The 25954-nt window shown below is 36.5% G+C and overlaps 1 protein-coding gene across 1 annotated transcript; it reads right to left on the bottom strand.

Moving 5' to 3' along the window:
- Positions 1-5489: 5489 nt before the first annotated feature.
- Positions 5490-22132, bottom strand: LOC116286782 (soluble guanylate cyclase 88E). The gene is made up of 8 exons (XM_089026913.1): positions 21002-22132; positions 12530-12792; positions 11088-11217; positions 10467-10613; positions 9284-9430; positions 8681-8950; positions 7872-7961; positions 5490-6805 (listed from the first exon to the last, which is right to left on the bottom strand). The coding sequence occupies exons 1-8, from the start codon at positions 21806-21808 to the stop codon at positions 6284-6286; spliced, it is 2376 nt and encodes a 791-aa protein (XP_088883039.1). The 5' UTR covers positions 21809-22132; the 3' UTR covers positions 5490-6283.
- Positions 22133-25954: the final 3822 nt, after the last annotated feature.

Genomic DNA, 25954 nt, shown 5'->3' with positions numbered 1-25954 from the left:
ATAGAAAAATGCAAGATACCTTTGATTCCGGGGGGTGGAGGTACTCGCACACAACGAAAAGCGGGGGTGATCGTCGTATCTTTTAGAAGTTGAAATCGTAAGCCATTTCCTCTTTAATTTAGTAGTGAAAAAGCAAAAGTTGTTGGGTTTAAGCACCTCTTGAAAAACAAATTACGATAGTTTATTTTGTGTTTCAAAGTGGTATTGCTTTACGTTTTTTTTAGTAAATTATTTATTTTATTTGATAAAATTACTCGATGCATCACTGGATAAATTAGTTACTTCGATTCAGTCTCGAATATTAGCTTGGATTTGGTGACTAACTGAAATTTTTGCCGTAATTGAACTTAAGATTCAGAACCGTGCTACTCCTTAAACTCCTTGAAAACTCCTTGAATTTTTGCTTTGATCATTACTTGTATGGTTCTGAAATAGATCTAGTCAAAAAGATTGGAAAATCTGAAAGTCGGCCATGTGCAACCACCGTGTACAACCTTGGCATATTTAGCTGAACATACTCCTTGAAAATTCATTTTTAGGTCATCGTATACATCTTGAATAGTCTTTGAATTTTAAGTGGTTACCTCAGCACGAACCCTGACTTGATTAAATGAGCCTGCTCAACTAGAAACCGTGGACAGTTGTTTTGATTTCCGAGCCCATCCCACACGGCTTACCGCCTCATTTCTTATATAAATTTAATAACCGAGCTTTCGGCCAGTAAGCGAATTTTTTAAGCCATTAAAAGCGCCTATTATTGGAAGTGACGTCTATTGATAGCAACCTATGCTGCAAACTAAGACATTCCAAAATAGGCTTTTTGCAATACATTGATTGTTAATGGATGGCAGGAAAAAAAAAAATAACAACAACAACAACAAAAAAAAAAAAAAAAAAAAAAAAAAAAAAAAAAATTGGGCTTCCTTTATTTAAATTTTTTTTTGCTGGAATACTAATGTCGTATCCAAAACCGGTTCAAAAATACTTTTTCCTCTTATAAGATACTTTCGATTTCAAGATACGAAGCAATTTAAAGTTTGTTTGCCATCCAGCAGAGCCTTCCCCAGGGGACCTTGAGCTGAATTGATTCGTTATCAAAGTCATATATATATCAGCAAGTTTGTTGCATTGTTTAATCAATCTTGGAAGAGCAAGGAAAAGCACATTTGGAAGCCAAGTTAACTGTTATTTTCATATTAAAAAAAAAAATCTTTGTACAAAAAACGTTCCTTTTTCCCTTTTTTAGAAACATGGTTTCCAAATGGTCGTGAGAGTAGCAAATGTACCAAGAGACCATGAAGGTCCTGGCTTCCTTCGTGCTCTCTTGAATGTATAGTCTCCCTCGCATCCGTTTTTAGTGTCGGTCGTCACGCAACGCTGCGTGACAACCGACACTAAAAACGGATGCGAGGGAGACTATTGAATGTACTAATAGAGCGTTTTCGCTCACGTGTCAAGGCAGTCATATTGGTGTACCAAACAATAGAAATTTTCTGCATAGTTTTTGCATAAAAATAGAGTTCAATTCCCCGAGGATAGAAAATGTATTTCTTTGAGTACACCAACATGGCCGCTGTGACACTAGAGAAAACCGTTTGCGCATGCGTGCCTTTCAGCACTTTTTAAAGAATTTAGAAGAGTTTGAGGAAGAAAATAAATGTTTTTTCCGAGTATACAAAACATTTCGCGAGTATACTTTTGTGAGACCAAGATACTCTATTAACACAATATGAAAGAATCAGCCTTAAGTTTCAAGCATGGACACTAAGTTTTGGCATTTTGTGAAGTCCAATTTATCAGGCATGTTTGAAAGTTAAATTTACATATGTTTTGACTAATTTGTATACGGATTCAGAGCATGCGCAGACGTGAAAACTCTCTTATAAACGTAGGGAATACACTTCAGTTTGCATACTTGTAGTTTTATTATACGATTGCTTTTCTCCGGTAATACAAGTATAAGGAAAATCTGAGTCTATATATATATATATATATTTATTTATGGTATATACAAGAAATTAATAAAAGAATACAAATTCATTATTGTAATATTGGTTTCCTTTTCCAGAAAGGAAGAATTCATACCTTGGAACTGTAAAGCGTTGTGATTGGCCCAAAAATAATTGGAAGCCATTTCAATGTTAAGACCAATGTACAAGAAAACGTTTTAATTACAAGGAAAACTTATTCGTGTAGATGTAGGAAAATGGTCATTTTTTCCTTACCGAATGAATAAAAAATAAAAAGCTGGAATGCTAGGTTTTTCCTTGACTAGGAAAATTGTCAAGACCCAAATTTGTTCGTGTATTAGCCATTTCAGGGTCGAGTATAATAATGGGTCGAGGTGGCGTAACAGTGCATTGTGAGAATACTTAAGGGACGAAATAGACGCCATCTTGGAAGTATGTCCAAGAACAGTTACTGGAAGCACGGGTGGCGTAGCGTTGTGAGCGCTCGCCTCTTATCAATGCGACCCGAATTCGAGTCCCCTCCGCAAAAATCAACTTCTAAATTTCAATTCGATCACGGAATGAGGTGAAAAAAGAACGTTATTGTTAGTCCCATAATGCACTGTAACTCGACCCAGTTTTTCCTCAAACTCTGAACGGCTAATATAACAACGAGGAAAACGTTGCAAAGTGATTGTCTTTTCACAAGCCCAATTCTGTAAATGAAAATTGCTCAAGACGAGATTGGAATCAATTTTTGCTCCGCTGATTGACAGACATTGCGAGTACAACCGAAACTTGTTAAGGAAAACGTGTTCATCATTTACACGAGCAAGAAAATCTTAATAGAAAATTGTCAAAGAGAACTTGATGACCATTTTATCCAAATTTCCTACAATCTTTTTTTTCTTTCGTTATCAAAAAAATAAGATATACAGTATGTGCAACCTTGTGACTCAAAATCCCTTGAAATATAAATGACAATGGAACAGCCGCCATGTTGGTTGATCTAACAAGAGTAGGTAATAAGGAATGCTGTGTTATCGTCAACCAAGATAGTGGCTATGACGTAACATGCACATGCTCTATTGTATTACTGTTGGCATGCACCAGGGCCCGGTTGTACGAAGCCTGGATAGCGCTATCGGCGACGAATATGAGATGACGAATATACATTATCCAGTGGATAAATTTATTGGACAACAGCATCGACTTATCCACTGGATAAGGATTTATCTGCCGGATAGCGCTATCCACCCTTCGTACAACCGGGCCAGGGTGATTAGAAATCTAGGCGCTGTTTGTCAGCGAAAACTTTAAGTATTTTCTATTATTTCTTGTCAAAACGAAATATTTCCCACTAAGGCCCCGTCCACACGTATCCGCAAATTTTTGTATCCGCAATTTTTTATTTTCGGATACGGGTTGCGTCCACACGTGTCCGCAAATTTTTGTGTCCGTATCCGCACATTTTACGAAAACGGATACGTGTGGACGGTGAAAACGATTCGAATACGCTGCGTGTGGACGAAAACATTTTCGTATCCGCAAAAAATAATTTGCGGATACGAAAATTTCCGGATACGTGTGGACGGGGCCTAAGAACGCTGAAATATGCTATTTTACAAAAAAAAAAAAAAAAAAACGTATTTGGTTAATCTTTCCACGGATGAGTTTCATTTTCTGTGTTTTCGAGTAAAAGCTGTTCCAGTCTTTTATCAAGCTGAAAAACTTGGAACTAGGAAATATTGAGATACGAACAAAGTGTTCGCTGATTGGCTAATTCGTCAATTTTGATTTGCAAATTTTACAATAGCACGACGACATTTACAGCTACACTACTTACTACCAGAATCCCTCGCAAATTTTGTTATCAAGCTGATCCGAGAAAAAATGTTTGCCAATCTGAATCGAGAAAATTTTCAAAACTGAGGTATCACTTTTCCTCTTGAAATCACGGATTTCTAAGTCACCAAATGGAAAAAAACTAATGTTTCTAAATATAAATAGTTAAATGAGTTATATGTTATGAGTTACATATTTTGAGTTATATTATATTTTTATTGTAATGGCGGGCATGTTTTCATTTTTCAATGTACAATTTTCGCAGACTTCACTGACAACTCAGTTTTGCAGTGACGTCATTCTACTGCACTTTTTCAGATCAACTGGATCTTTTTACAATTATGGTACAAATATCCATACTTACAATGTTTATTTTTGGGGAGATAATTTATGTAAGAAAATTAAATGTTGTTCAATAAAATGATGGATTAGTTTCAACTAGCGACGCAAGCAGAAAAATATCGGCTTCGTAAAGCGAAGAAATGAGCAGTTGAAACAAAAGTTTTTTATCTGGTTTTCAAACATTGATTGAAAAAGCTAGTCTAAAAACTAACATCGAGGTGTTTGGATTAGCAATTTTCGAAGTCCAAAAAAAAAAAAAAAAAAAAAAAAAAAAAAAAAAAAAGGAAAGTCGAATAGGCTACTTTGTAGAAGCGGCGGCCATCTTGAATCGCAAGGCATTATAGGTTATTCAGGGGGCAAATATACAAAGCTTTGTTATAATAACAAGACGACTAGACAAAAGTAAAATTTTGAAAATGAACAGTTCCACAACTGAGGACATTTTTCAAATATCGTGGGATGGTCATTCAGCATCTTTGTTTTGCCTTGCCGCCCTGGGCGAAGAAACTCTATTTCGTATGTTATATTTTTTCAAATGTGAATGAGTTTGAGAATGGACTTTTGGGTAAATGAATGTTTCGTTTGACTTACGTTGCTACAGAAAACAGTTTTAAAATATTAATCCGATAAAAGATTTCGCACTACCCTAGCTAAAAAATACTTCAAAATCCATCCATTATGATGATTTTAGACATAAATGCACTTACTACTGATCTAAAAAATAGTATAAATATTAATAGTTTTAAGCGTGCCCTTTTTAAAAGGATATTTAATAAAGATTAGATAAGTATTTGTAGTTTTTATAGATTATCCTTATAGATTTCGAATAATTAAGTTTTCTTATATAGTTTTGATAATTATATTATATGTATATAGTTTTAAGTAGTGTTTAAAAAACGAGTAGGAGTGTTTTATCAGGTATAAATACCTGATAAAAGACGATCTACGAGTTTTTTGAACTGCTTAAAACACTCATGAACAATTTATAAGATTTTGGTTCAACTGGAGCCACCATACACGTCACGAACATGGATTTTTATACTTCGATAGAGATTTGACGTCACGGGCATGCGCAACCAGATTCAATAGAAGCTCCCACACGTTGGATATTGCGTGCCAAGGCAAAGATAGGCACGTTAGTCAAAGATCATTAGGGTTGACTATGGCCTTGAAGAAGCTCTAAGTCTTCATCTAAACTTGGATGCATATTTCATCCCTGATGAAGTCATCCTCATAGTATTCGAGTGGTCTTTATATAAAGATCACACGTCACGTTCATGAACCTTTATACCCGATAAAGTTCTCTTCATTAGTATTCAAGTGATTTTATATAAAGACACATGTGTCTTTATATAAAGACACATGTGTCTTTATATAAAATCACTTGAATACTAATGAAGAGGACTTTATCGGGTATAAAGGTTCATGAACGTGACGTGTATGGTGGCTCCAATTGGACCATAAGCTTATGAATTATTAATGAGTGTTTTAATGGATTGTAAATTATTTTATACTTTATTTCTGTTATATTAAGGCTGAAAAGCCCTGTCAAAGGGAACATCGATAAAATTTGTATGTATTAATGTATGTAATATAGAGATTGGTCGAGTAGTGACCAGTGATTATGAGACGGCATTCAATGGTTGTAACCGGAAGTAAAATGACCAAGGCTTTTCTTTTCTTTTTTTCTCTGATATTAAAGTCTAAAATTAAAATAATTCCCCGAAGAGGAAGTGAATATGGGGAAATATTTACCGAGCGAGTCTTCTAGCGGCGAGGTAAATATTTACCATATTCACTGAGCATGAGGTGAATAATTGTTTTAGTATAATATTAGACTTAAATATCAGAGAAAAGTCGAAATTCAGGATAAAAAACGTTTTAGTATTAGTTCCGCTCTGGAAAACTTTGGAAAACCTCATAATCACAGCTCCGCTCCGCTCTATTATACTAATATCTAATATCGTAAGAATCAATATTAATATTGAATATCAGAGAAAAGACAAAATTTAGGTTAAAAAACGTCTTAGTATTACTTTCGCTCCGAGAAACTTTGGAAAATCTCATAATCACAGCTCAGCTCCGCTCTATTATACTAATATCTAATATTATAATAATCAATATTAATCAATTAATTTACAATTAATTTACAATATAACACAAAGAGAAGTCGACACCAACCCTTTCCCTTCTTGTTTAGCGCCATTTTCAGCTTTCTTGATATCCTCAATAGCTTTTTCATCATTCTCGTTCTTTTCCTTTGTCAAACTTTTCGCTTTCTTCTTCGATGATTTCTTCGAACTCTTGTCGGTGTTTTTCAAACTGTCTTCCTTCGTGGAGTTCTCTAATTCATCCCACTTGTCGCGTAACTTCTCCTCTTTTTTAGCATTATGCGGGCAGTGTCCGTAGTATGCCACAGGCTCGCCTTCGGAGTCCGGTGCGCAGATGTGATCGTGTATCGGCAAGTCGGCTTGACTGATCGTCATACGAGTATCGTACGAATGATCTCCGAAGAATACGTTAACGGAAGTATCGGACATGGTGGATTCTGCTCCTCCAATGAAATCGTTGTCTGATATCAAGCTGATGGCGTCACCAATGGAGTCGAGATCCTGGGGAGGGTCTTCGTTTTTACCAATCAGCCAATAGGTTTTCATTCCTCCTTTTCCCTGGTTAAAAATAAGAAGCATAATGAGAAAGCTGCAAAAGATTAACAAATAGATGTCTACACCTACTTGCAAGAACGTTCTCATACGAAAATAGAACATTAATGATTTAGTGGGATAGGAATTATATTAAAAAACAAAAGAAGATCACTGAAGCTGAACTTTTTCTTTTGTCTTTTAATGTATTCCTTTCTCACTAAATTACTAATGTTCTATTCTTGTATGACAACCTTCTTGCAAGTAGGTGTATATGTTTTTTAAAATAACAAAAGCGATAAAAACTTCTCATTTTTAGTGATCAAAACAACCAACGGAAAGAGCGCGCGCTCGTTGACGTTAGCATTATCTGTCTGTCCTCTTATTGATGATGAACAAATAACCGAATTCCGGTCACCCCCATGTGAGCAGAGTTGTTTGGTTCTCTTTCGGACTCCGAGGGTTTTTCAGGTCCACCGGTTTTTCCTCCCTCTCAAATCAACCCTAACTAACTCAAACTGGTTGGAACTGTAGTCCGGGGTCATACATGGACTGTATAGCAGTTTCCAGAGGCGCATTTACATGCTTTCAGTTCGAGCCCGTTAGCAGTTCGAGCGCTACTGCTGTACTGGCGGTGGAGATTTGAGCAGATTTCGTATGACTGTGAAAAGCTCAGTGCCGTAAGCGTGAGGTGCCGTGACCATGATGCTTTCTAGAATTTTAATTGGCTGTTTTTTTCACGCGCAATGTGATTGGTCTGGCATTGCCGTGACCTTGGCGTGACTGTGTCCGCGCCGTGTTTATGCCGTGTTCCGGGTATTTGATTGGATGGAGAGTAAATTCTCGTGCAATGTGATTGGTCTGGCGTATCCCTTGCCGCGTCATGGCCGTGTTCGTGCACTGAAATTTTCACAGTAATACGATAACTGCACTAGAGATGACAAGTTTTTTAGGGGATGAAATAGACGCCATTAAATTTTACAGTGAATGCATGGCAAGATTTTCGGGGAATTCCTGAGTGACCGTTATATACAGGGTGACCGATATATAAAGGTCCGTTATAGACAGGTATGACTGTATAAATATAAAATACCTTGATATCCATGCTTCCTCGATGCTTGAGTATGTAGTTCTCATTCGACAGCCTTTTTTCGGTTGACTCACTAACGTGAATCGCGTTTTGCTAAAAAGAAAATAAAAAAATATAGAAGTAAGAATAAGAGGATCAATAACTAAGGAAATATTGTGAAATCATGGTAAGAAAAAATGCCGTTTTCTCAATGCTTGCGTGCGCTGACTTAGATCAGCCCAGAGGTTGTTTCAGGGTTCGATCTGTGAGTTAGCAATGCCCTGACTTAGATCAGCCCAGAGGTTGTTTCAGGGTTTGATTTCTGAGTTAGCCTTGCATGACTTAGATCAGCTCAGATGTTGTTTCAGGGTTCTATCTGTGAGTTAGCCATGCCTTGACTTTGATCAGCTCAGATGTTGTTTCAGGGTTCTATCTGTGAGTTAGGCGAGCCTTGACTTTGATCAGCGTAGAGTTTGTTTCAGGGTTTGATCTGTGAGTTAGCCGAGCCCTGACTTAGATCAGCCAAGAGGTTGTTTTAGGGTTTGATCTGTGAGCTAGCCGTGCCCTGATTTAGATCAGCCCAGAGGTTGTTTCAGGGTTCAATCTGTGAGTTAGCCATGCCCTGACTTAGATCAGCCCAGACGTTGTTTCATGGTTTGATCTGTGAGTTAGCCATGCCCTGACTTAGATCACACCAGAGGTTGTTTCAGGGTTTAATCTGTGAGTTAGCCATGCCCTGACTTAGATCAGCCCAGAGGTTGTTTCATGGTTTGATCTGGGCGTTAGAGGGTTCGACATAACTAAACTTTTCAAATCCTATAAAAAAAGCTCACCAGTCCTGTTGACTCCATCCTAGAAGCAGTATTCACCGTATCTCCAAACAGACAATACCGCGGCATCTTCAATCCAACCACACCCGCTACAACCGTTCCCGTGTGGACCCCTATGCGGACCTGAAGGTGTTCAGTAAGCTGTGCGGGATCTTTGATGTTGGGCATTGCAGTGAGTACGTTCAAAGCCATATCTGCAATATGCTCTGCGTGGTATTTAGTGCGCTCTGGAACACCGCTGACCACCATGTATGCGTCACCAATGGTTTCGACCTGATGAACGAAAAGATGCCAGAATAAGGCACTTGTGTTATAAGGTTACAATACAATACAGTACAATATATCTTTATTCACATTTCCTTTTATGTTAGATTACACTAAATCCTATATTTAGATCATTGAAAGGTAAGAAAATGCTTATTTGTTCAAATAAATAAAGCTTGATGCCTGATGTGATGTAGATGACAATGACGATGATGGTGGTGATGGTAATGATCCGGGCTGTCTGTGATATTGATAGAGGTGCCGTAAGGAGAGGTCATACACTGTACATTCTTCAAGTAAACCCTGCCACTCTGTCCAAGTGGAATTATACATCAACTTTACCTTGTAGACGTTATGCTTTTCGCTCAGCTTGTCAAACGTTGTGTACATGCAATTCAGCATAGTGACCACTTCCATTGGAGAAATGAGTGAGCAGATTGTAGTAAACCCAACGACATCACTGAACAATATCGTCACCTCGGAAAACGTCTACGAAGTATAACAATATTACAGTAAGGAAACTCGAACAGCGAACACTTTTTTCACACGTTTTTTCCCGGTTACTAGAGAGTTTAAGATTATCGTTTACGGCAAACGTGAAACGTCAGTTGACCATTAAAAAATTCTTTAAAATTATCGTCTTTAAAAAAACGTCCTTTTTTCACGAGGGTAGCACTTAATAGAGAGTTTAGATAGCCGTTCACGGCAAACGTGTAACGCAAGATGATCAGTGAAAAAATATTTTGAATAACTGAAAAGGAATTGCAAAAAAATCCAAGCAGTAGATAAACAAAAGAATACTTGTCTTTGTCGAGAAGGTTTGCAAAAGGTAAAGTGAAATGTAGGGAAACGATGAAAACGTGGTCACGTTTGCCGTTTGCGGGAAGGAAAAACGTTAGTCTTAATCTTCCTAATATTACAGTAAGGAAACTCGAACAGCGAACACTTTTTTCACACGTTTTCCCCCGGTTATTATTTCAAGGCTTTTTACTGTTTGAAACCCTCGAAAATGAAGCAATGAGTTCAAATAAAATACACCGAGTGATCAAAGTTAATATTATTGGTCGATTTGCTCTGAGGATGATTTACAATATACACTTTTTACTACCATTAGACAGTTTAAGATTCCCGTTTTATTCCCGTTATAAAACGTTCAATTTACCCAATCTTGTACCCAGAGCCTGCGTTTCTTCTGGCCCGCGGTGGAGAACGAGGGCTCTGGCATAACCCATTTTCGAGACCAGGATTTCTTGTACTTCCGTTATAAAAGCGCATGCGTTCAAAAACTTGGCAAGGAAAAAAAATTGTTCCCAATTTCTAAATTTTTTTCGATCGGGAGTAAACACGAAACTCTGTTTGAAAAAAAAATCCTTAAAAAGGAAGATTAATTTATTGTTTATATTTCAGTTCCGGAAAATTGCGCATGCGCCAAAGATGGATTATGCCCTAGTTCCTCGCCGCGGTCCAGAAGAAACGCAGGCTCTGGGTACGAGATTGGGTAGGTTGATGCTAGATTGCAGCTTACCTCGCAAGTGTTGAGTGCTGGTTCTCCTTTACGCAGGCGATCTGCAACAGTCTTTGGGATCATCTGATACAGCAACGTGTCTGTTCGTAACTTCTCGATATCGAGTTGGCGCATGCTCTCTTCTAGTTTAGCACTCTTTTGCACCTCCTATGGTATAGATAAAACATTATCATTTTTTGTACGCGGCATGCGCAGTAGATTAAACATAATTTTTTGTACGAGACATGCGCAGTACACCCGTAGTCGATTCACGGGAGAAGAAAGGGCGTGGTGATGGATGTAATAGATGTTGACGATCGTGGAAATAATGATGATGATGATGGTAATGGAGATGATGATGACGATGATAGTGATGTGATGATGGTGATGTTGATGATGGTAATGCAGACGGTGATGTGATGGTGATGATGATGCGATGATGATGATGATAATCGTGATAATGTTGATGTGATAGATGATGATGTGATGATGTTGATCTGATGTTGTTGTTGTTGGTGATGATGAGATAATAACGATGTGATGATGATATGACGATGACATTAATATAATGGTGACGTGATGATGGTGAAAATAGACGATGATGATGTTGATGAGTAGTATGAGGATAATCTTCCCACTAACCTGATCAAGGGCAAGCTTCAATTCAGCAGACTGCTGTGTTCCTGCCAAGACAAGATCTCTACTTGAATCATGCATACTGAGATCATTGATGAACAGTCCGATTCGACACATCACATCCAGATTCTGAATCCTATAAAAGTACATTGAAAACAGATTTATATGTTTAGAAGGTTTATAAACCAATAAACCAATAACCAAAAAAACAAAAAACGAAAAAACAAAAAACGAAAAAACAAACAAACAAACAAAAAACAACAAACAAACAAAAACAAACAAACAAACAAAAACAAGCAAACAAAAACAAACAAACAAACAAAACAAAAACAAACAAATTAACAGACATCAGATTATGTCACTGAGCAGCCACACTAACCAGAACCACTTGAACAAAATGAAGATAGTGATTTGTGGGTAGGGATGGGAGTGGGGGGAGGGGTTCAGTCAATCTTTATTGTTAGTAATGTCCCACCCGCTAAGAAGAGCTGTTGAGAGGCCAAAACAAGCGACAGTTTTCATTCTTGACTCGTTCTATTGTTTTGTTTACATTGTTTCTCTTTCTATTGTATTCATCCAATAGAGTACCGAAGTGATGACGTCACGAAATATTTTAAAAGACATTTAGGATCTTGGTAACATTATCAGAAACTTTATGTATAAATTTAATAAAGTGTGAAATTTCAGAGCGATAGAGCTAAAAACAGCTGAGATATAGGTGATTAAATACGAAAATATCCCCGCATTTTCTCTTATTTGAGGCTGCATCTAACGTGATTGGATCCAGTCCAAAATAACAGAAAATGTATTCTCTACTTTCACATCCCCATAATGCCTTATGTCTTTGGGGGTAAACAATCAAAAAACTGTCCCAAATTGAAAGGTTTCTTAATTGAATTTATACTATACCTGCTTTTATCTGTACAGTACTGATTATCAGTTTATTCCAAGTTATTTTTGCGTGTAGAGATCATCAAGAGTTTAGGTCTTACAGAAAATGTATTGACTTACGAAAATTTTTCTAAAATTTACCTTAAACGTCTTCAAGCTTCTATCTTTTTCTGTTTTTTTACTTCTTCATTTTATTTTTGGATACCAAACAAGGTATTTTCAACATTGTCTGATCAGCCTTCAGCAAAATAAGTGGGTTTTTACTCTCTGGTTTCCCCCCAAAGACGCAAAGTATTATGGTGATGTGTAAGTAGAGAATTTGGCTTTTTGGAGCATAAATACCCAATATCTCCATTTCTGAAATTAGGAACAGCCTTAAAGTTGGCAGAAATGTAGACGATAGTGTGTTCTCTTAAAATATGAACATTTCAAACCTGTATTGCACAATTTGTAATTTGAAGACGTCACACTTCGGCACTTTTTTTAAAGCTGCCACCTTGAAGCAAAAATTTCCAGACCCCTCCTCCCCAAGGTGATAAAAATGACAGGTCTCTTACACAGGCGTGGCCAGATAAGCCATGGATTTCCATTCCTCAATATGCATCATTTGTCCCTTGAGGTGAATACGTCCTTGCATCTCCTCTTTAGTGCTAGTGATCCAGTTCTCGACAGGCACACTGTTCTCGACTGGACCGCCATTAGCCACGGGGCAGCCAAAAGACGAATGGTTACGCTTGACTCCGTTTTGTTTTAAAAGCCTTATGTTGATTGATGACTGACGAGATTGTAATTCAAAAACGACGTTTGTGTGGTAAGCAATCTGAAAGATAAGAAAATTCAAATCAAATACTTGTAACCGGTTGGTGATTTTTCAGTTTGGCACTAAGTGAAACACCCTACACTAACCCATCGTATTCTTCGTTTGCACGTTACGTCATCTCGGCCATGTTGGTAGCATTTAACAAAAGATTTCTCATTAGCATCCATTGTTAACGGTACCACAATGGCCGCCATATTTTTGTCTTTTAACTCTCTTGGTAATGCTTGCAACCCCTCAATTCCATAAAAGCCGCTATTTTCGAAGACTACAGACTCATTTGCACAGGCTTAGCCTCGTTTAAGAGTCAGCTATTCAAAGATATCATTGAAAAGTCCGTGGGATTTCAAAACATTGGTAGAGTACAAACAATATAACCGTGAAACTTTAGTAATACTAAATAGCACAATTTCATGCAAATTCCATTGTTTTCTATTGTTTAGTTAGCACTATTTTGTACTATTTAGTAATTAGTGTTTCACGGATTAATTGTTTGCTCTCTATCCGTGAAACACTGATTACTAGATTGTCCAAAATAGTGCTAGTTAAACAAAAGAAAACAATAGAATTAGCATAAAATAGTGTAAGTTAGTATTACTAATATTTCACGGATATATTGTTTGCACTCTACTGTGTTGATAAATTTTGGATTATCGTAAGACAAAATCCGGATGTAATCAAGTTGTGAAAATCGAAACATTAAAATCGCTCTAATATACTTTACTAAAAGGACGTGCTTTTCGACATGTGCTGTTTTTCACTTCATAAGAGGGATATTTCCTGACACCACAAGCCGGCTTCTTAAGTGAACACTTAGTTTTCTATATGTTAATAGGAACAGAACAAAGCGGGTGAGAGCCGGTTTAGAGAAACATGATAGAAGGAACAAGATTGTCGCAAAAGCTAATGTAAAAATGTCACGTTCAGAATTTATAGTTTTTTTTTCTTTTCCTGTTTCTTTTCTTTCGTTCTTTCTTTTTTTCTTTCTTTCTTTCCTTCTTTTTTTCTTTTTCTTTTTTCGTCTTATCTTTCTTTCGTGCTTTCTTGCTTTCTGTCTTCTTTCGTTCTTCTCTCGTTCTTCTGCCATCCTCCGGCCTTCCTTTCTCTCTTTCTTTCTTTCTTTCTTTCTTTTTTTCTTTATCTCTTTCTTTCTTTCCTCCTTTTATACTTTTCTAAAAATAATTAGATTGAGTTACCAAAAACCACCACGTCCCACAAGACCTCACTAGGGTTTCCCTATTAAATTCACCCCTGTGCCGTCCTTAAGTGCACTTTCATATCTAGATCCCTCGTTCTTTGCACGACTTATGTTGTCTTTAACAACCTTATCAATATCCTTTAACTTGACAATGATTTGATACCCCATGGCACGAACTTCTTAATAACGCGCGCGCGATGTTGGGGCTCTGTTCATTGGAGATTTCATTCAAAACATTGTCAATAAAATTAAACTCGACCAGAGGGAGACAGACTTTGAGGGCGCGAAAACTTTAAGTGAAGATGTTTAGCATTTTCCCGTGCGTCATCAACTCGCGCGCGTGCGTGCGCTCGTTCCGTTTATTCTTTTGATCACTAAAAACAAAAGGGAAAGAGCACACGCTCGTAAATTGATGACGCACGGGAGTAGGGTAAGGCGAAATTTAAACTGCATCCGGTTACTAAAAATAGCCCAACCGATAATTTACACGGCGCACGCATGTTATTATGAAGTTTCCCTCTCTTATTTAAAGTCAATTCAAAAAACGTTGTCGTCGACCAACTCATGTCTACGCGACTGGACCGAAAGGAACTCTGGGTAGCAATCATTGAAGCCGAGTTGACTCCATAATTTATCTGACTAGTTATGGTTGGTTTACAGCACGAACCTTCGTAGGCGAGCGGGAAGTGTTGAAGGAGACGTTTTTTTAATGCCTTCATATTTTCGAAATTGTGAACTGGATCATAACTTTTTTGTTTTTCTTTCCCTAAACCATAAGACATGCATTTGATGGATTGTTTCTCGCCATTATTATGTTATTACTAGCTATTACTAGGGAACAATTAATTCAGAACGAAGATTTAACCGTTTCAGTGATTTTTACCCATATTCCTTTCGGTCCAGTCGCCTAGGCTTGAGCCGGTCGACGACAACGTTTTTTGAAATTGACTGTATGCTCTCTTGACAATATCTCATCTCAATATGATGCTGATTTTGCTCGCTCCTGATTGGCTAAAGTTTTTTAAATTAAGCGGTCCTGGTTTATCCCGGTTAGTGTGTCCGCTGAGGAATTGCCAAGTTCCAGCCCTCGTTTATGCAACACTAATTATTCTAACACCACATATTTTTCGATGAGGTTTGCCAGTTGGACTGCAAAACCAAACATTATCAACAGATTTATGGGGTTATTTATAAACCTCTTGTGAAATGAAACTACTTGTTAACATTTCAAATCACTTGAATCTCTAAATTTAAATTTTTTTTGCAAGCTGCCAAAACGATAAGATGTGGAATGTAATGAAAACCACATTTATCAACGTCAATAACCAATTTTTGAAATATTTTGAGAGATAACCTTAAGTAACACGTAAGCTATAACTTTGTCAAAATTTGAAAAAAAAAGTTATATTAGATTCTAGAAATCTCTGTAATAGCGCCTTTATCAGTAGAATATCTCAGCAAGATATAAACAAAACTTATAATTTTCACTGCGTTTGTTTAAGCTTGAAAAGAAAAATTCCATTGATATGTAACATTTTGAATTCAAAACTTTATTAAATATATTTATTAATTTCGGAATGTTATGCTCTCTATTCTCTATCAATTCTCTATTTTTTCATTAAAACTAAAAAAGTAAATAAATGGATGGGATGGGATGGGATGGGATGGATGCATGGATGGATTAACGGATGGATGGAAACGAATCCCAATTGAACGTAAGGTCCCCCATCAAATAATCCTCCCAATATTATTTCCTATTGGTAACAGAAAACACCTGGTTTTCAATGCTTTTTGAGTTTTAAAAATACTTCTAGTTTGTTCTACATGCATTTCCCATCAAAAGAAGCTTTAAACATTAATTAATTGAACAGTGTTCAAGATTTTATCTTCCTACACATTTGAATGGGTCGATCAACGAGCTGCTCAACACAACAAGAGAGATAACAAGTTGGTATGTTGATTAATATAACTTTTGTTCTTCAAAAATAAAAAAAGAAAAGAAAAAAAGAAAAAGAAAAAAGAAAAAAAAAAAAAAAAAGAAAAAAAAAAGAGTCTAGTATGGGAAAAAGGGGGAGGGGGATTAAGATTGGAAAATATAAGAGACTAGTATGGTAAAAAGTGGTGGCTAAGATTGGAAAATATAAGAGACTAGTATGGGAAAAAAGGGGGGGGGGGGGGGGCTACGATTGGAAAATATAAGAGACTAGTATTGGAAAAAGTGGAGGCTCAGATTGCAAACTATAAGAGACTAGTATGGGAAAAAGTGGGGGCTAAGATTGGAAATATAAGAGACTAGTATGGGAAAAAGTGGGGGCTAAGATTGGAAAATATAAGAGACTAGTATGGGAAAAAGTAGGGGCTAAGATTGGAAAATATGAGACTAGTATGGGAAAAAGTGGGGGCTAAGATTAGAAAATACTAGAGACTAGTATGGGAAAAAGTGGGGGCTCAGATTGGAAAATATAATAGACTAGTATGGGAAAAAGTGGGGGGCTAAGATTGGAAAATATAAGAGACTAGTATGGGAAAAAGTGGGGGCTAAGATTGGAAAATATAAGAGTGACTAGTATGGGAAAAAGTGGGGGCTCAGATTGGAAAATATAAGAGTGACTAGTATGGGAAAAAGTGGGGGCTCAGATTGGAAAATATAAGAGTGACTAGTATGGGAAAAAGTGGGGGCTCAGATTGGAAAATATAAGAGTGACTAGTATGGGAAAAAGTGGGGGCTCAGATTGGAAAATATAAGAGTGACTAGTATGGGAAAAAGTGGGGGCTCAGATTGGAAAATATAAGAGTGACTAGTATGGGAAAAAGTGGGGGATAAGATTGGAAAATATAAGAGACTAGTATGGGAAAAGAGAAAAAGCAGGGTAGCCCTTATGCCCCACACCTTCCAAAGCTCCTGAAGTTAGTATCAATAAAGGTTTGATGTTGAGTACTGGATACTGCATGCATAATGAAGAGCACAAAGGAGGTTTAGAATCAAGCTAAAATGTAAATAAACCAGTTCTTACAAAAAATAGAATATCTTGAATATGTTATCAAAAGAATGTATCTAACTCTGAACTTGGCTTTCAAAATACTATTATTATCTGCCACAATGACACGAGTTGCTATTCACTAAGCACCATTCAGTATGCAGTATTGGACATTATTTGAAATATAACTGTATACTACTAACAAAAGGTATATCAAAAATGTAATCTATATATATTACTTTAAAACAATGAAAACATTACACCTGTTTTGCTCAAAAAATTAGTAACTCCTATTTATTATTTTGTTATTTTTTAGTGTTATATGACAATGTTTTTTTCAATTAGGTGTATGTAGCAGTATATATTATATAAAACAACCAATTTTTAATTAAATATTTTGCCTATAGATTATCAGAGTTGGTCTAATGTCTCAGCATGTCAAGTAAACGAAAACACCTTGTTCACATATTTGCTACCTAAAAATACTTTTGTCCAATGTTTGGCAGTCTGATGTAACAAAAACGTTAGACAATCCTATTAAATTTAATCTAAATTTGGCATATGTAGAAACCTAGAAAGAATATTCGAGTTACAGTCTTCTACTTAGCATGGCGAGAAAAACGAAACACCTTGCTCATGTATTTGCTACCTAAAAATACTTTTGTCCAACCTTTGACAGTCTGATGTAACAAAAACATTAGAAAATCTAATTAGATTTAATCTAAATTTGGCATATGTAGAAACCTAGAAAGAATATCCGAGTTACAGTCTTCTACTCAGCATGGCGAGAAAAACGAAACACCTTGCTCATGTATTTGCTACCTAAAAATAATTTTGTCCAACCTTTGACAGTCTGATGTAACAAAAACATTAGAAAATCTAATTAGATTTAATCTAAATTTGGCATATGTAGAAACCTAGAAAGAATATCCGAGTTATAGTCTTCTACTCAGCATGACAACATGAAAGAAACTTCTTGTTCATGGATTTGCTACTTAAAAATACTTTTGTCCAATGTTTGGCAGTCTAATGTAACAAAAACATTAGAAAATCTTATTAAATTTAATCTAAATTTGGCATATGTAGAAACCTAGAAAGAATATCCGAGTTATAGTCTTCTACTCAACATGACGAGATGAAAGAAACTTCTAGCTTGTTCATGGATTTGCTACCTAAAAAAATACTATTGTCCAATGTGTTGCAGATGTAACAAAAAACATTCAAAATCTTATTAGATTTAATCTAAATTTGGTATAGAAAATATTTGAGATATAGTCTTCTAATCAGCATGACAAGAAAAAAATAAATATTTCATATTCATATTGCGCATTTTCTATAAAATACTCAAATGCGCATTAAAATCATTTTAAAATCCATAACTTACATTATTATGTTAATATACATTAAAATGAAGTATAACAATCCTATTAAAAGTATAGACTATCAATCCAACATGACATTTGTACATGTTTGCTTAAGAGCTAAAAATAAACTTTGTGTGCAATATGTAATATTTTCTATATCAAAACTTTCTAACTTCAAAAATGCCATTAATAATTCAATGCTATCCAAAAACTAAAATTTTTGTTTGCCTACTACTCCATATATTATATATCACAGCTGGTCTCTTTGTCAAGAGAAAAAATCTTGTTAATCTGGTTTGTTTAAGCTCTAAAAATACAGCTTCTGAAATATTGTAACACAGTCAATTTTGAGCAACAATTCTTAAAACTTAATTGTTAATAATCCTGCCAATAAAATGGAAAAGGATGGAAGGGCAAATAGGGGAAGAAAGAGAGAAGGGAAAGGGAAGGGAAATAGGACAAGAGAAATAAGAAAAAGAGAAGAGGAAAGAGACAAAAGAAAAGAGAAAAAAAAAGAGAGGTCAGAAAAGAGAAAATAAATCAGAAGAAAATAAATAGAAAGAAAATAGAGGAGCTTGAGAAATGAGATCTTCTCTTCTCTTCTCTTCAGAAGAGAAGGAAGAGAAGAGAAGAGAAGAGAAGAGAAGAGAAGAGAAGAGAAGAGAAGAGAAGAGAAGAGAAGAGAAGAGAAGAGCAGAGCAGAGCAGAGCAGAGCAGAGCAGAGCAGAGCAGAGCAGAGCAGAGCAGAGCAGAGCAGAGCAGAGCAGAGCAGAGCAGAGCAGAGCAGAGCAGAGCAGAGCAGAGCAGAGCAGAGCAGAGCAGAGCAGAGCAGAGCAGAGCAGAGCAGAGAAGAGCAGAGCAGAGAAGAGAAGGAGAGAAACAAAAATCATCTTGTTTACTAAATTAATGCAGCGACAATCACCATATATAGGTGGTAGAAAATCCTGTTGCATTAATGATTTCAAGTACAACTGAAGCTGATAATAGATCTGAGACTCAATTAACTATGCATGAATGGTCCTTTACTGCACTAGCTGCTTAAGTATGACACATCACTAGGCATGGGAATGATTGATGTAAAGTGAAGACTTAAGTATTTTTTTAGTATTTTACCTTAAAAAATAATTAATTAAAAACCAAATATAATCTTCAAACCTCCACAACATGGTTTTTGGTGAAAGATGAAGTATGGATAGCGCTATCCACCCTTCGTAAAACCAGATCTTGATCGATCAACATGGTAATTTAACTTTATCAATCAAAAACTGAATAAGTAAGGAAGAAAATCTAAGGAAGAAGAAAAAGAGTGCAAAGATAGATAGAGGAAGGAAAATGAAGGGAAGAAAGATTGAAAGTACAAAAAAAAAAAGGAACGAATGAAGGAATAAATGAATGAATAAACGAAGGAACGAAGGAAGAAACAAAGAAAGGAGTGACGAAAGGATTGAAGGAAGGAATGAAGGAAGGAAAAAAGAAAGGAACGAAGGAAGGATTATAAGAATAAGTAAGGATTATAAGAAGTAATAACATTAGAACTGCTTGATAGTTATATTGATGGTACAGGAGCACCAAATAAAAATAGAATCAGCTTGAAACTTAAAACAAAATTAAAACCTCAGGTTAAACCAGATTAAGATCAGGAAACAGTCATTGCAATCCATTTGGACAGTTCTAATTAACAATATTTATGCCTGGATGAAAACTGTATTGCTAATGAGGGAATAAGAAGGAAAAGCTTTATCATATTTCTTTCATGACTGAAGAATTGCGGTTAACTGCCGAAACATGTTTTGTTTTAGAATAATAATCCTGTTCTTTTTTTTTGATATTTTAAAATTTGCTGCTGTTCAGACCTAAAGCTATATTATTTTAAATAATTAAGAATCATAATTTTTATTCAAAAAACCAGCATTAAAAATCTACTACAATGTAGTTAAGAAAATATGGCTTGGTTCGGCAATGTAGGATAAATTAGATGAAAAAAAAAAAAAAAAAAAAAAAAAAAAAAATGGAAAACTACCTTGAAAATAGAAATGGAAAAGTTTCAATACCAAAACGCAAATCCATTTTTCTCTTCATTAGCTCTAGAAACTTCTAATTCCATTTTGATGAATCATAATCTTTGTATCCTTGACAACGGCAATCTGCTTCAAGTTTATCTTGTTATTCAAATGAAGTAGATATTAAAAGGAAATCTTAATTGAGATTTTCAGCGATTTATTATGATCACACAAAAAATATAATGTAGTAGTAATATATAATGGTAATTGAACTAAATTAAATGGAATAAAATGAAATGAATTTTTTATTTTTTATTTGAAACGTTAATTTTTGATGGGGACTCGATAGCAACAATAACTTAAGAATTTTTCTTGTGAGGGTGGGGGGGGGGGGTATGTCCATGAGTAGGGGGGTAGGGTAGGGGATCTTTAGTTTTGGCAGTTCCAGTGAGTTCTATAAATGGGAATTCTTAAATGCAATAAAAATTTTCAGATATGGATTCTCTTGAAGCTGTATCTAAATTAAGCTTTTACTTCCCCAAGAAAAGTGGAATCGATGAAAAACTAATTGATTTAAGTAGTCAGGCATGGAATCAAGATAAACTTGAAATGCTAGAAGGTAAAAAAATATTATATCAATAAAGTAGTATACTTTTGAATCAATGAACTTACGTTTTCCCATGAAAATTCCAAAAACGGTCGAATAAGAGAGAATTCTTGAGCAATTTTCTTTCCAACGAGATCAGGTAGAATAGCATCGAGACTCGAGCCAACACTTGTGATTGTCATTGAATGATCGTAAACAATGTGAAAGGGAAAAACCTCGTAAAATACATCCATGTGAATATTTGCATTCTCTATTTCGTCGTTAAGAGAAATGACAGAATGTCTTTTTGGTCGTCTCCTAGCGGCTATGAACGCACGGTTGTCGAAGTTTAACTGGATGACTGCCGAAAATCCTTCTTTGCTTTCCCGCTGATCTAAAACTTCCATGTCAATGTCCTGATCATAAAATACTCTTCCAACTTCTTTAATCTGTCCTATAACATAATAAAGAAATCCTTTACGAGATGAACGATAGTGGATCTTCATTCCACGTTCTGTCTCATCTGTGCAGAAGAAAGAAGGTGCCTTCAATTTTGGATACGTGAACCTCATAAACTCGTGCAGATTATCAAGGCCATTGAGAAAATCCCGAATATGCCGTCCTAAAACCCGTAATATTTTATCATAACCATACTGTCCTATAAAATTCACAAATAAAGAGCCGGTAGCTTCAAGAACATCGTCTCTGCGATCTCCAGTAACTTCAACAGCCGAAGTTATAAGTTTTTGAAGAAGCGAGTCCGAATAAATGTGATGTGTCGAGAAGGTATGGTGCTGGACGCCTGCATGATCAATTATTTTCTGCCAAATCTCAGATCCATAACGATTAACCAGGAGAGTTTGGAAGTTTTCTAGAAGGAGACCATAAACCATGACAGCTTGTACGGTGGAAATCCTACGTGACAGCAACCTTAGACGGCAGCTCTTGAAGTTGTCATTAAACCAGGAGAAAATAAAGATCGCAATTAAAAATGGCCATCTTCATGACTTCTACAGCCCCAAATCTATCAGCTAAGTAGTCCTTGGTCTTAAAGGTAATTTATGAGCGTTGTTTGAGCAGAAAGCATTAAAGTGGTCGAATATTTCGATTACGAATGGGGAGAGTTAGTCGGTCGTCAGTCCATCGGTCCCCAAGTCCAAATGTATCTTGATTTGATGGTATTAGATTACGCGACCTTAATTTATATGCCGAACGAATCGCATATCTTTTTCTTAAAGGAATACAATATGTAGCGCAAAAATACAAAACTAATTTGAATTGAACTCAGTGAACTAAAGAAAACTCTAAACAAATAAACAATGAGATTGTCAGCGGTCAATGCTGCGGTCGGCAAAAAAAATTATATTTTATCTGATCACGTTAACAAGAGGCGGCCTCCGCAAAGCAGTTTTTTTGCCATTACATGCAACCAGAATAAACGATGTGAGATAAATAAAGACAAACAAAAATTATAGGAAATTACATAAGAAATACGAAAATTCTAAAGAATTTTATATATCCGTGAGTACAATACTGACTCTCAAATGGCTTTCGTACAGTGAGTATTGTGATTGGATAAAAAAAATTTTTCAGCGTTTTGATTGGTGAAAAATAGTAGAAGCCATTTGACGGCCGTAAGGGCCGAATATCGTTCCTGAGGTATAATCGATGTTTCGCAGGCGAGCCGTAATTTGTCGTAACTTTTTTTTATCAAACAAATACCAGCTCAAATCAGCGCAGCGGCCTTGCTGTGTCGTTTCGTACGTACTGTGAGTTTTCTCACTCAAACAAAAACCAGTCGAAAAATTAAAAAATTAATTAAAAGTCACAAATAACATTCGCTTTCAGGTTTGTTGTCTTTCATTGAGATAGCAAAAACCGTGCTATTTTTATTATATATGATTTTATGTTGTTTAGTTAGTGTTTTTTCGTTCTTTCCATCTTCTTTCCTTTATTTCTTTCCTTCTTTTTTTCTTTGTCTTAAATGTAAAATTTCTCTTCCAGATAGCTTGACACAACTTTGGCTTTCCGATCCTTCATTCACAAAACTCTGATGCGGTTAATGAAGCGAAAGTCCTTGGGCAGTATGTTTGCAGACCATTGATTATTTCCACCTAATAAAAACGTTAAGCATAACTAAGCAAATTACACAGAGGTAATTACGTTATAGAGTCATATATAATACTTTTTTAGTGTTTTTATTTACCGTGTTTTTCACACGATAACGGCTGCCCTTTTCTTGTTTGATTCTCTTGTTTCTTTTTGCTTTTGCTTGGTTTGTGTGCTTTTAATTTTTGCCTTTATTGCCCTTTGATATAATTTTCAATTTTTGGAACAGATTTGCAAGGACCTTCTTGGAAGAGCATTCAAAGTGGCATATTTGTCTGATAATCCATAATTGCAGAATAGTATAGGGATGGATGGAGGGAGGAAGGGAGGGAGGGAGGGAGGGAGAGAGGAGGGAGGGAGGGAGGGAGGGAGGGAGGGAGGGAGGGAGGGAGGAGGGAGGGAGGGATGGGAGACGTTTTCATACCGTAAGTAAGCGGAACTTAGTTTTACTTGATAAACAGATGTTTTACTATGAAATGTGTTTTTGTCACTCGGTAAAGATCTATATGTTAAGTGTATGCTACATCGAGTGTATAAGCAGATTAAAAAATCTGCCTCAGTTGGGTTCTCGAGTCCCGCTAGATGTTTAACTGTTCAGTATTCGTCTCGCTCTTAATTCTCTGACCGCCCTGAAGCTATCTTCAGTTGTCGCCTTTCGTTGGTATTTTATATTTAGTTGATTATTTAAAATAGACCTCAAATTTTTCCTATATCTGTTAGAGAGTATTTGAGGGAATGAGCAGTGTATATATACCTTTATCGACTTTGTCTCATTTTCTCACTGGACTCGACACGAGCGAAAAACGTCTGCGCATGCTCTGAATTCGCCGGATGCAAATTATCAAGACATAAGTAAATTTGACTTTCAAACATGCCTTACAGAGTGCGAACAATTAATCCGTGAAACACTAAATAGTACAAAATAGGACAAAATAGTGCTAATTAAACAATAGAAAACAATGGAATTTGCATGAAATTGTGCTATTTAGTATTACTAAAGTTTCACGGATTTGAAAAACGTTTGCGCATGCGTCCACTTCAGCACGCTTTCTAAGAACTTTCTCAAGGCTACACTCACCCGGATGATCACATTTCACACCAAACGATATACATTGAATTACAAAATCTTTGTCGAGTTCACAATATAGAATATATAGAAACTGAGACCACATATATTGGTACATTGGAAGAATACTTTGATTATATGCATCTAGTGACAAAACAGAAACCTTGGAGTCTCTTAACAGGAGTTCATATCGACTGTGCATCTCAAATGAATGAATCAAAGGATATATATTTGCCACAATAACTTTCGGTGTAAGTCGGTGTGTGTTCCACTTATTATACTGAGTTACGAAATAAGCAAAGGCTTCCGTACCTCCTGATATACCACAATTTCTTGGCTATAGTTATTGATGTCTTTTTACTTACAAGAAAACGCTATACCAAAACTAGTGATTGGGCTTCCTGTGCCTGAAGAAAACCATACTTCAGCACTGGGTGGCATGGGTGGCGTTCGCCGCTAACGCGTCGTCTTTCAACGCTAACGCGTTGTCTTTCACCGCTGTGAGTCTAACGGGTAGGGTCGCTGGATCGAGCCCTGCGGTCGCCACATGTGAATTGAGTTTGTTTGATGTGTTGTTCTCTCCCATGCTACGAGGGTTTTCTCCGGTTTCCTCCCTCTCCGTAAAAACCAACATGTGATTTGAGCGTTATGTGCATAGAATATTAAATGTAGTAATAGTGCGTGTGAGCGAAAAGTGTCCCGAATTATTGCGAAAGCGCTAGAAAGACTAGACACTTAAATAAAAATGATTTATTTATATTTACTTTACTGCATTTCAATGAGTTCCTGTCTCTAAGTAATTATCAATCATTCAAATTGACCTTGGGAGTTATGCTAATTAGAGGGGCCGCGAGGGAGGAAATAGAGTTGGATTGAAAAGAATTAAACTGGATGGGTTAATTCTCGTGCAATGTGATTGGTCTGGCTTATGCCTTGCCGTGTCACGACCGTGTTCGTGCCGTGAGCTTTTCGACTGTCATGCCGCCCTGCACATCAAACTTTCCACATAGAAAAGTTGTCGTTCCGCTCGCGCCGTTTCTTTTATCATATAAAGAATGTACTTACCATATTTGGAAATTGGAATATAATTTTCTTTACTAAATAGGCGAATTTCTTGCTCAAAACTGCTCAAATATTAGTTATTTACAGTAAATCGAGTGAAAACATCCCCACTAGTTAGCTAGTCAGCCATCTTGGTTTTGGCCGAAAAAGGACTGGAAATGTGTAGGGGAGGGGAGCGTGGTTTGTCACCACAGGAAGCCCGCGAACGACAATTGTTTGATATGCTGTATATTGAGCGCATATATTTTTTTTTACAAAAGGGCTATCGAGACTGTGGCTCTTTGTGAAAGGAAGAAATTGGAAACCCGAACAAAATTAAACGAACCCTGGAAGATTAGAAGAGAACCAAATGGCGAGTTTGCGAATGGAACGCAAGTCGACTGTATAGCTCAGGGCAACTTGCAAAGGGCTTGTTCGTGATGAAACTTCAGGACCGATCGACACATTGCCCTGCTTGCATTGGGAAAAGCATTTTAAATCAGGGTTTTTAACTTTTGACTGCATGCACTCTACTTGACTTCCACATTTTCGTTTTGTGGGAAGTGTTAACTTCGGGATCCCTGTGCCGCCCTACTCGTGTTCCCCGGCACTTGTCGAGCCACGAGTGAAAAGAGCCGCTTTGTTCGTTCGTTTTCTATTTCAAGTATGGCATATTTCTATTACAATATCGAGACTTTACAACCACAGGGCCATTACTGCTGTTTCGTTTAATAAAACCGTGGAATCAAAGTAACCTTGGTCACAGTTTCCAGAGAAAAGCATAAAGATGTGCGACCGAACCTCTTCCTCCCCCCCCCCCCCC

Source organism: Actinia tenebrosa, unplaced genomic scaffold (genome assembly GCF_029948245.1).
Source record: "Actinia tenebrosa isolate PJP-AT-01 unplaced genomic scaffold, QUT_ActTen_1.0 PGA_scaffold10__47_contigs__length_13832649, whole genome shotgun sequence".
Lineage (NCBI taxonomy): Eukaryota > Metazoa > Cnidaria > Anthozoa > Actiniaria > Actiniidae > Actinia > Actinia tenebrosa.
Note: the sequence above shows the minus strand (reverse complement) of the source record. Positions and strands in the feature narration are given on the sequence as shown.

What these genes read in the sequence shown, in the direction of transcription:
- LOC116286782 (XM_089026913.1), bottom strand. Translation starts at nt 21,808, where the DNA reads ATGGTTTATGGTCTCCTTCTAGAAAACTTCCAAACTCTCCTGGTTAAT. An exon ending in TGGAATTTTCATGGGAAAAC is followed by an intron (nt 12,793 to 21,001) that starts GTAAGTTCATTG and finishes CTTATCTTTCAG; the next exon opens with ATTGCTTACCACACAAACGT. An exon ending in CAGCACTCAACACTTGCGAG is followed by an intron (nt 9,431 to 10,466) that starts GTAAGCTGCAAT and finishes TATACTTCGTAG; the next exon opens with ACGTTTTCCGAGGTGACGAT.